At 51.3% G+C, this 11,460-nt stretch overlaps 1 protein-coding gene across 1 annotated transcript in view; it reads left to right on the top strand.

Annotated features, from left to right (window-relative positions):
- The window catches only part of fam50a (family with sequence similarity 50 member A), a 35,914-nt gene extending 24,777 nt beyond the window's left edge, over positions 1-11,137 (top strand). The window contains exons 6-13 of the mRNA XM_080203338.1: positions 117-183; positions 1,927-1,988; positions 3,056-3,132; positions 4,629-4,683; positions 5,356-5,404; positions 8,031-8,101; positions 9,474-9,584; positions 10,811-11,137. Of these exons, the coding sequence (XP_080059464.1) occupies positions 117-183; positions 1,927-1,988; positions 3,056-3,132; positions 4,629-4,683; positions 5,356-5,404; positions 8,031-8,101; positions 9,474-9,584; positions 10,811-10,819 (501 nt within the window). The 3' untranslated portion in view covers positions 10,820-11,137. The remainder of the gene's footprint in view (positions 1-116; positions 184-1,926; positions 1,989-3,055; positions 3,133-4,628; positions 4,684-5,355; positions 5,405-8,030; positions 8,102-9,473; positions 9,585-10,810) is intronic.
- Positions 11,138-11,460: the final 323 nt, after the last annotated feature.

The raw sequence follows: 11,460 nt of genomic DNA on the forward strand, positions 1-11,460 counted from the left end.
GCCGCACTGTGGGAGGGTCAGTGCTGAGGGAACGCTGCGCAATCAAGGGGGTGGATCCTGGGAGGCTGCATTGTGGCTAGAACAAGGCCTCAGACTCTCTCATCTTCTCTTCCCAGGAGGAAGAGAACCGCCTGCGGGAGGAACTACGGCAGGAATGGGCCAACAAGCAAGAGAAGATCAAAAGTGAGGTGGGGCGCGGTCAGGCCAGTGCCTTCAGGTCACATGAGGGCAGAGCAGGTCCCAAGCCTAACCGCCCCCTCGAGTTGCCCGGACTCCCATGCCCTCCCCATCGCCATCAACCATTTTCTTGACCCACCTCATCCCATCAGGGTTGTAGAAAGCCAGCCCCCTCCCACCCAAGACTGCCGGTGCCACGCTACACTCGCTAACCCCCCCGTGCCCCCACCCCGCACCTGTGAGCCACACATTGTCCTTCAGTCAGCTACCCCCATGTCCCAACTTGAACCGAGCTCCATTTATTGAGCACACTCCCCGGGGACCCCCTGGAAATACTGACACACACTCCAGGACCGCCTGTAAATACTGACACGCTCCCTGGGGACCTTCTGTAAATACTGACACACAGTCTGTCCCCACCCGCAATTCACATCTGAAAGACAGTGCAGAGAAATCAGAGGAAATTGTGTTTATAATTCAGTGGAGGTTTTCTTCTGTTGTTGCAGACAGCATTAATAACCATTTTGAGTCGTTCACTGTGGAACTAGTCCCCAGGGACTGATTTGTCAAATAAAAGAACATTAATCCCCTATGGGGGTGGTGAGGGTTAGTGTCAGTGGGTGAAGGTAATTGGAAATGGGGGGAGGACCACTGTGGGCCCACGGTGGGGTGGGGGGGTGGGGGAGGTCCGCACCTTGTGTTTCCAAGTAGCCATCTATAGGACAGGAACTGTCACTGTCAATCGCTGAAGGTTAGACAAAAGAAGTAGCTCCAGATTGCTGTGCGCAGGCGTGGCAGAGGTGAGCTCAGCCGCCCATTAAATGGCAGGTTTTAGCCTGTACCGCTGTAATAAGTCTTCAGGGACAGAAGTCCCTTCACCAAAATCCCTTTATTTCCAATTCCAGCAGCAGTGCATAGAGTGCTGTTGGTCAGCAGTCCACCTTCAGGAGTGCCAGAGGAACTGACACTCCCAGTTAAGTACAAGGAAAAGACTCCCTAATTGGCCATCAATTAATCAGGGAGGTCATATTCCAATAGGCTGACCTCAGTGGCCTGATTGAAGTCGTTACTAGTGCACTGTCTGCTGCAGCTCTGGTCCACTTTGGCACCAGGCTGCTGCAAATATGTGCCCACCTTCTGCAGACAGAGATGCAGATGCCCTGTCCCTTCCTGTCCGCCGTGGAGCCACTATTATCTGCGTCAACCTTTTTATGCCTGCCCTCACTTCTCCCGACTCAGCACTTGGGAAGGCCACGACTTGGAGCTTCCATTTGTAATCTCTGCACCTAATCTGCACCAGCTGGGTACTGACTCATGATTTCCAGCCAGCCAGCTGAGAATGGCCCCAGTGCTTACAAATGAGGATGGTTCTACTTGATGGTGCTCCCTTTATTGTTGCAACACTCCCCTAATTTTAAAAAGGATCATTTCCTGCCCGCTCCGCTTTTGGGAGATTTTGCAGACATTTCCACTGCGCCAGAACTCGTGAGATAGACACAGTAAATCACTCTCTTCTCCAGTCCCCGTCAAACACTCCCAAGACAGGTACAGCACAGGGTTAGATACAGAGTGAACCTTCCTCTACACTGTCCCCCATCAAACACTCCCAGGACAGGTACAGCACAGGGTTAGATACAGAGTGAACCTTCCTCTACACTGTCCCCATCAAACACTCCCAGGACAGGTTTAAAGGTGCTGTTTTTGGAGGAATGTGTTTGGTAAATGTTTGTTTGTTGTTCTATTTTCTAGGTGAGGAGATTGAAATTACTTTCAGTTACTGGGATGGCTCAGGACATCGGCGAACAGTGAAGGTGAGGAACGTCAATGCTTCCTCACCATTGCGACTGCTTCACACATGAACCCCACCCCCCCCGGCTCCCTCTCTCCCCCGGCTCCCTCTCTCCCCCGGCTCCCTCTCTCCCCCGGCTCCCTCTCTCCCCCGGCTCCCTCTCTCCCCCGGCTCCCCGCTTCCTCTCCCTCCCGCCCCCCCCCCCGCTTCCTCTCTCCCTCCCACTCTGCTTCCTCTCTCCCCCTCCGCTTCCTCTCTCCCTCCCCCCCGCTTCCTCGCTCCCTCCCCCCCGCTTCCTCTCTCCCTCCCCTCCGCTTCCTCTCTCCCTCCCCCCCCCGCTTCCTCTCTCCCTCCCCCACCGCTTCCTCTCTCCCTCCCCCCCCGCTTCCTCTCTCCCTCCCCCCGGCTTCCTCTCTCCCTCCCCCCCGCATCCTCTCTCCCTCCCCCCCGCTTCCTCTCTCCCTCCCCCCCCCGCTTCCTCTCTCCCTCCCCCCGCTTCCTCTCTCCCTCCCCCCCTGCTTCCTCTCTCCCTCCCCCCCTGCTTCCTCTCTCCCTCCCCCCCTGCTTCCTCTCTCCCTCCCCCCCTGCTTCCTCTCTCCCTCCCCCCCTGCTTCCTCTCTCCCTCCCCCCCTGCTTCCTCTCTCCCTCCCCCCCTGCTTCCTCTCTCCCTCCCCCCCTGCTTCCTCTCTCCCTCCCCCCCGCTCCCTCTCTCCCTCCCCCCCTGCTTCCTCTCTCCCTCCCCCCCGCTTCCTCTCTCCAGGCAGTTCCGGTCTCTCTCTGTCTCACTGTGCACAGTTCCGGTCTCTCTATTATAAATTGGATATAGAGACAGTGGGGAAGGTGTGAGGAAGATTTATGAGGCTCATCCCAGAACATGGAGGTTGTAAATATCAGGAAAGTTAGTCTCCGCTCCCCTCTCTGTCTTTCTCCCTCTGTCTCCTCTCTCGGTTCTCTCTCTCTCTCTTTCTTTTTCTTGGTCTGTCTGTCTCTCTCTGCTTCTCTCTGTCTGTGTCTCTCTTTGAGTTATTTGATGACTCCGGTTTATCTCCTGTGAGGCTCTGATCTCTCCCCTTTGTTAATCCTCTCCAGATGAAGAAAGGGAACACGATACAACAATTTCTCCAGAAAGGACTCGAGATCCTGCGGAAAGATTTCAGTGAATTAAGGTATGACAGAACGTGTCAGGGTGTGGAGAGATGCATTCGAGCGGCCCAGATTAACAAAACACTTCACACAGAGTGCCACAGGAACAAACTCAGAAACTGGGCATCAAAAACCCCAGTTTCCCTCCACAGAGCACAAGCTGAAGGAACCAAGCATTCCATTAAACTTCTACCGGAGTTCGGATAGACCACACTCGGAATACTGTGCACAGTTCCCAATTCTGTATCCCACTTGGAATACTGTGCACAGTTCTGGTCTGCCTATCCCACTTGGAATACTGTGCACAGTTCCAGCCTCCCTAACTCACTGGGAATACTGTGCACAGTTCCAGCCTCCCTAACTCACTGGGAATACTGTGCACAGTTCCCATCTCCCTATCCCATTCGGAATACTATGCACAGTTCCCATCTCCCTACCCCACACGGAATACTGTGCACAGTTCCCATCTCCCTATCCCACTCAGAATACTGTGCACAGTTCCCATCTCCCTACCCCACTTGGAATACTGTGCACAGTTCTGGTCTGCCTATCTCACTCGGAATACTGTGCACAGTTCTGGTCTGCCTATCTCACTCGGAATATTGTGCACAGTTCTGGTCTGCCTATCCCACTCGGAATACTGTGCACTGTTTCAGCCTCCATATCTCACTTGGAATACTGTGCACAGTTCCCGTCTCCCTATCCCACTTGGAATACTGTGCACAGTTACGGTCTCCCTATCCCTCTTGGAATACTGTGCACAGTTCCAGTCTCCCTATCCCACTCGGAATATTGTGCACAGTTCCAGCCTCCCTATCCCACTTGGAATACTGTGCATAGTTCCGGTCTCCCTATCCCACTTGGAATACTGTGCATAGTTCTGGTCTCCCTATCCCACTTGGATTGCTGTGCACAGTTCTGGTTTCCTTATCTCACTTGGAGTACTGTGCACAGTTTTAGCCTCCCTCTTTGACTCAGAATACTGTGCACAGTTCTGGTCTCCTTATCCCACTTGGTATACTGTGCAGTTCCGGTCTCTGTCTGTCTCACTGTGCACAGTTCCGGTCTCTCTGTTGTAAATTGGATATAGAGACACTGGGCAAGGTGTGAGGAAGATTTATGAGGCTCATCCCAGAACATGGAGGTTGTAAATATCAGGAAAGATTGAACAGACCGGGGTTCCTTTCTCTCGAAAAGAGAAGGCTGAGGGGGGAGTGACCTGATCGATGATTCTAAAATGACAAAGGGAGGTTTCAATAGGGTCAAGCCTCTTTAAGGCAGGAGGGGGAAGCTGGATAAATACATGAGGGAGAAAGAAATAGAAGGATGTGAAAAGGTGCGGTGATTGGGGGATGGGAAATGAAGTAGGGGTTGTGAGGAGGCTGGTGTGGGGACAGAAACACTGGCACAGAGCAGAGGGGCCGTGTGGGCTGTAATGTATTAAGTATGTATTGATGTCTTTGGTTAGACTAGCGGAAAGGCAGATGCCACTGTAATGTTGTGTGTGTTCTTTCTGCAGATCTGCTGGAGTTGAACAGTTGATGTACATCAAAGAGGATCTAATCATTCCACATGTAGGTGCTGTTAGGGGCACTTCATTAACAGACATGTAATCTCAATGCCTGTCTGAGAGAATGCGTCTGCCACCAAGAATTCTTGCCCAACACCCGACTTCCCGAGGACTCCAACTTCCTGCACCCTTTAATATCCCACACAGCCTAATCCCACTTTCCCCCTCACTCCCCGCACTCTTTAATATCCCACCCAGTCTAATCCCACTCTCCACCTCACTCCCCACACCCTTTAATATCCCACCCAGTCTAATCCTACTCTTCCTCTCACTCCCCGCACCCTTTAATATCCCACCCAGTCTAATCCCACTCTCTGCTTAACCTGCCCCACAGCCCCCTCCCTCTCACTGTGCTTTGGTGTCACATATTCAGTTTTTGCACTCAGTTTCCTGGAAAAAACCAACTTAAAATTCAGTGTTGGCCGTTCCCATCTGCTGTGTGTCTATGTATGCGTATTGTACAGCAGAACAAACAGTGGGGTGCCTTCACCCCACAGTGTAGCAGCATCACTGGGGGGTCCTCTGCCTTCTTGTATGACAGTGTGGAGGTTGGGCTGGGATGAGGGGCAGTCATACAAAGATAGGTTTATGGGGGAAGGGGGAAGATGCCACCCCTTCTTGGGGTAAATCCCCTCTCAGCAGACTTATTCATTTCTTCCCTTTTTCTCCCTTGCAGCACCACACTTTCTATGATTTCATCGTGACCAAGGCCAGGGGGAAAAGCGGTGAGTTTTGCTCTGCTCCCACCCTTCAGATATTTACCTGATTTCCTCTCAAGGGTTAAGATCGAATCTTGGCTGCGGCAGTGCTATCAGGCAGCTTCCCAGTTCCTCGGCCAGAATATTTTTACGCCACTGGCATGGACTGGTTAACGAACATGCACATCCCCCTCGCCAGAGCCAGAAATTGCGGGAGGGGACTTTGAGTGTGCATCAAGACCTCACTGTGCATTAGTGCAATATTCTGGATGGTGAGGTGGGGGGGGTGGGGGGGGGGGGGGGTGCCGTGCCACGAAATCTGCAAGCATGCCCTGCCAACACTTAGGCTGGCAATTTAGCCTGTCAGGGCGGATCGGATGTAATGTGCACCAGCCGCGTCTGCCTTTTGCGGCTTAACGAGCCACCCATTGGCTAGATGGCCATTTTGTTTTGGCTTCAACCACAATCCAGGGATGGGACGAACTGTCAGGGCCCAGGTAGAATTAACAAACATGTCTGGGGACTGAGGTCCACAACTGATGGCGCTGCTTGGGCCACTCTTCACATAGATTTTTTTCCATCGCTATTTATTGTTAACACCTGGGACATTGTGAGCAGTTTTCATGTCCTTATCTGAAGAAGGATGCCCTTGCTATAGGGGGAGTACAGCGAAGGTTTACCGGGCTGATTCTTGGGATGGCATATGAGGAGAGATTAAATTGATTAGTATTACATTCACTGGAGGTTAGAAGAGTGAGAGGGGATCTCATAGAAACTTATAAAATTCTAACAGTGTTAGACAGGGTAGATTCAGAAAGGATGTCCCCAGTGGTGGGGAGTGTCCAGAACTAGGGATCATAGTTTGCGGAAAAGGGGTAAACCTTTTAGGACTGAGGTGAGGAGAAATTTCTTCTCCCAGACGGTGGTGGATATGTGGAATTCACTCCCACAGAAAGTAGTTGAGGTCAAAATGTTGCATGATTTCAAGAAGGGAGTTAGATATTGCTCTTCAGTCTAAAGGGATCAGTGGATATGGGGAAGGGGAGGGAATTGGGTTATTGAAATCAGTGATCAAAATGAATGGCGAAGCAGGCTCGAAGGGTTGAGTGGTCTACTCCTGCTTTTGTTTTCTATGTATGTTCACAGGGGGTCAGCAGCTCCCTGAGATTGTTCTGCCCTGCCACACACCCCCGATTGCCCCCACCCAGCTCATGTCGGATGCCTGTTAATTGTACAGCCAGTGTGAAATTGCGCTGTGCAATCAACTGTCACGTTCTGCATCAGATTCCAAGAACCCCGCCCCTGCAACCGCGTAGGTCCAATGGGTGAAAGATTCAGGCCCTGGTAATCTCCCCCCTCTGCCCTGGGGGAGACAGTTGTCTCCTTATTTAATTTAACTGGGGTGGGGGGGAGGGTAGGACAGGTTCAATCAAGGCACTCAATAGAGAGTCACACCGTCATCTGGGAAGGAGAGAATGGACAGGGCTGCCGGGAGAAGACAAAGGGAGTGGCTCTGAGTGAATCGTGTGCCAAGAGAGCTGGTGCCAAGATAAGGGGCCGAATGGCCTTCCTCTGCACTGTAACTACTCAGCAATTTAGTCCAAGTTCTCCATGATTTTGAACGCCTCTGTCATGCCTTAACCCTTAGCCTTTTCTGCTCTAAGGAGAAAATGCCCAGCTTCTCCAGGCTCTCTCTGCATGAACTGAGGGGAGGTGGGGGGGGGGGGATGCTGAAGAGAGAGAGGCGGTCTGTCTCTCTCACTCTACCTCTCTCGCTTCAACTCCTCCTCTCTCTATACACCCATCTCTCTATACACCACCATCCCTGCCTCCCTTTATCTCTCTCTCTCTCTCTCGGGCAGCACAGTGTTAGCACTGCTGCCTCACAGCGCCAAGGACCGGGTTCGATTCCGGCCTAGGGCCACTGTCTGTGCGGAATTTGCACATTCTCCCTGTGTTTGCGTGGGTTTCCTCCTGGTGCTCCGGTTTCCTCCCACGCTGCAAAGATGTGCGGGTTAGGTGGATTGGCTATGCTAAATTGACCCTTAGTGTCAGAGAGATTAGGAGGGTAAATGTGGGGTTACAGGGCCTGGGTGGGATTGTTGTCAGTGCAGTCTCGATGGGCTGAATGTCCTCCTTCTGCACTGGAGTTTCTATGATTCTCACTGTCTTTCTCTCTCTGTCTCTCTCAGTCTGTTTTTCTCTGTCTCTCTTTCTCTCTCTCTCTGTCTCTTCTCTTCCTGTCTCTCTCTCTCTCTATGCCTCTTGTCTCTTTCTGTCCCTCTGCCTCTGCCGCCCCATTCCTTTTTTTTCTGATGTTGTTTCTTTCTTACAAATGACAATCAGCTGGAATGATCTTTAAATGGTTGGCATCGGGAGAAATGATTCTGATGGGACATGGGGTGTCCTGCCCACCAATTTGGGGATTTGGAGGAGTTAGCAAGGACGCTGATGTGGGACCGGAGTTGAGGGTGGGGATGTCGGGGGAGAACTGTGTGGCAGTGCTGGTGTTCCCTTCCTGAACCTGAGCTGAGGAATCTGACTGTCTGAGTCACGTTCACTGCAGCAGCTCTCTGGGCAGTGTGGAATGGGGAAGGTTGCACTTTCTAGTATTCTTGGTAAATCCCATCTCTTCTCCTGTTCTCATCTGCAGGACCGCTTTTCAGCTTTGATGTTCATGACGATGTCCGCTTGCTGAGCGACGCCACAGTTGAAAAAGATGAGGTACGACAGAGCCTAGAGGATGGCAGGCACTGTCTCCTCTCTTCCCCTGCTTCAGTCAGCCTCTCCCTCTGTCCATCTTGCCCTCTGCCTCACTCTGTCCATCCCTCCCTCCCTCCTCTCTGTATATCTCACTCTGTCTCCCCCCACTCTGCATCTCTCACTCTGTTCGTCCCTCCCTCCCTCTCTCTGTCTTACTCTGTCTGTCTCTCCTTCCTTCCTGTCCCTCCTTGCCTCTTCATCTGTCTCACTCTGTCCCTTCCTTTCTTCGAATCTCTCCCCTCTCTCGCGCTCTGCCCCTCCCTCTCTCGCGCTCTGCCCCTCCCTCTCTCGCGCTCTGTCCCTAGATCTATAGATCTATAATTCTGCCCTAACACTCAATCACCAGTGCCAGTATGGAGGGAGCATCACATTGTCCAGGGGGTCAGTGCTGAGGGAGTGTTGCATTGTCGGGAGTCGGTGCTGAGGGAGCACCATGCTGTTGGAGGGTTAGTGCTGAGGGAGTGCCGCTCTGTCGGAGGGCCAGTGCGGAGGGAGAGCCGCACTGTTGGTGGGTCTGTGCTGAGAGTGCCGCACTGTGGGAGGGTCAGTGCTGAGTGAGCGCCGCACTGTGGGATGGTCAGTGCTGAAGGAGCACTGCACTGTCAGAGGGTCAGTGCTGAGAGAGCGCCACACTGTGGGAGGGTCAGTGCTGTAGGAATGCCGCACTGTGGGAGGGTCAGTGCTGAGGGAGCGCCGCAGTGTGGGAGGGTCAGTACTGAGAGAGCGCCGCACTGTGGGAGGGTCAGTGCTGAGGGAGCGCCGCACTGTGGGTCAGTGCTGTGGGAATGCCGCACTGTGGGAGGATCAGTGCTGAGGGAGCGCCGCACTGTGGGAGGGTCAGTGCTGAGGGAGTGCTGCACTGTGGGAGGGTCAGTGCTGAGGGAGCGCTGCACTGTGGGACGGTCAGTGCTGAGGGAGCGCCGCACTGTGGGAGGGTCAGTGCTGAGGGAGCGCTGCACTGTGGGAGGGTCCGTGCTGAGGGAGTGCTGCACTGTGGGAGGGTCAGTGCTGAGGAAACGCCGCATTGTCAGAAGTGTCTCTACCTCGTCAGCTGGACAAAGCTTTTAGGGAATCTGGGGACCCATATTCATACATCAGCCAAGATCTCTTCCAAAGAAAACACATTTATCTCATTGGGAACTTATTGCACATAAAATTAACACTCAACTTATCTCTATCGCAATTCTTAGAAAGAGGGGAATGCAGTCTATGTGAAAGGCAGTAGGCTGAGGTAGGATAGGTCACTGTACAAATGTCAACTCTTATTTTTTAATAAATCAATGAGGCTGTTTCCAATTGTAAGACACTGAAACGTTATTTCTTCCTCTTCAAGTCACACGCTGGAAAGGTTGTCCTTCGGAGCTGGTATGAGAAGAACAAACACATCTTCCCAGCAAGTCGCTGGGAGCCCTACGATCCAGAGAAAAAATGGGACAAGTACACGGTAAGGTGCCTTCAAAATAGTCTCTCCCCCATCCTTCCCCCAGGTCTCCTAAGTGGAATTCATTACCACAGAAAGCAGTCGAGGCCAAAACATCGTTTGTTTTCAAGAAGAAGTTCGATATCGCAACTGGAGCAAAAGGGATCAAAGAATATGGGGGGGAAAGGCGGGATCACAATATTGAGTTGGGTAGTCAGCCATGATCATAAGGAATGGCGGAGCAGGCTTAAAGGGCTGAATGGCCTCCTCCTGGCTCCTATTTTCTATATTTCTATGTACCAATACACCTTGCATCAAAAGTTGAATATATTGAGTAAATGTGTTGTCTTGAAGGGGTTGGTCTTAACCAGTTGTTTTGGCTGATTCTAACTGTGCCCCTTTTCTCTCTGTCTGTCTTTTATTAAGGACCAAATCAGAAACTCCAGGGTGTATTCTGAAATTAGCCTAGACCCTAACCTTTGTCATTGGGGTGAACATGACTTGTTTCACTCCAGATGTGATTCAACTCAGCCACTCAGAACAAGCTTTATTTTTAAATATTACAAAATAGTTCAAGTAATACAAAAAGAATTAGCATAATTCTTACCAGTTGGAAATACTTAAACACAACAAGGTATAATTTTTTAACAACTAGCTTTCTCTACAGTACCAATGTAAGCAGTACCTCCATAGACATAAACCCTTCAAGATTCAGCACCAAACAGATGTGCTCATGTGGCTATTATGTATCTAGCCTTTTAAGTCTTCTGGACAGAAACAGAAGGATACCTGCCTTCTGACTCCCATTCAGCATCTTTCAGAGACAGAGCTACCTCCAAACAGCAAAATTTCAGAGAAGGAGACTTATTTCCTGGAAGGTCCCAGTCTCCAAGGCCAGAGAGAGAAAGAGAGGCATTGCTCTCAAAAAAAACTCCAGCAGCATCTAATCTTGATTTATCTGTGTAAGCCTAGCTCCACCCCGTCACATGATTTTTCTGTCAATCAAGCTCTGCTCTTGCAAAATCCCAGGGGAAAGCACAAAAATAGCAGAACAGCGTTAGCCAGCATTAAACCAAACATTTTAACATTTAGGAGCAATTATGCTGCTGAAGTAACAACAGGGCTGTAGGATGCAGACAAAACAGCGCTGATAATAACACAAACTGCTAAAATAGATCCCGCACAAGAAACATGACCCAAAATACATTTCTGAAAGGCACATTTTCGTCACACTCTCTTTCTCATTTCAGATTCGGTAAGGGCGCCACAGCCTCAGACTATTTCCCACCTGGTCTGATGAAGGCTGATCGATGTGGGAGTAACATCCATTGTACATTGTGTTTTTGTGACGTCCTCCCCGAATGTGTCCCCACATCCCCCTTCATTCCGGAACATCATTCTGCTCGATCCCAAGATGTCCACCACAGGTTAAGACGCGGTGCAATCCTGGACTGACCCAGCCGTGTTTGCTAGACATTATTCCCGGAGGACTGGTTAGTGTGTCCGGGTAAAACCCTATTCTGTACGTTCCGTCGAACGCTACTGGTGATGTCTTACTTAAAGATTGCTGGACTGTATCTTCTCTCTTTCCGGTCTGTATTTTGTTCAACAGTTGTAACCAGTTTCACCCTGAGGAACAGGGGACTGCGTGCGTGTATACAGGTGCATCTGCATGTGCGCGCGTGGGATTGCTGCATCACCCTGCCAAGCCAGGGAAAGCGGCTGGGACACCATCCATTTTGGCAACACGAAGAGATGAGATTGAACTCTTTACCCCCCACACAAACTCCAGTCTCAGTGTGTCTGTTTCTTGCTCTCTCCACACTTCCCTCTCTCTCTGTGCACCTCCCTCCCTCTCTGTTTGGCTCTCTGTCTCTCTGTGCACCTCTTTTTTCTCTCT

The sequence above is a fragment of the Carcharhinus amblyrhynchos genome, chromosome 15, assembly GCF_965287045.1.
Source record: "Carcharhinus amblyrhynchos chromosome 15, sCarAmb.v2.hapA, whole genome shotgun sequence".
Classification (NCBI taxonomy): Eukaryota; Metazoa; Chordata; class Chondrichthyes; order Carcharhiniformes; family Carcharhinidae; genus Carcharhinus; species Carcharhinus amblyrhynchos.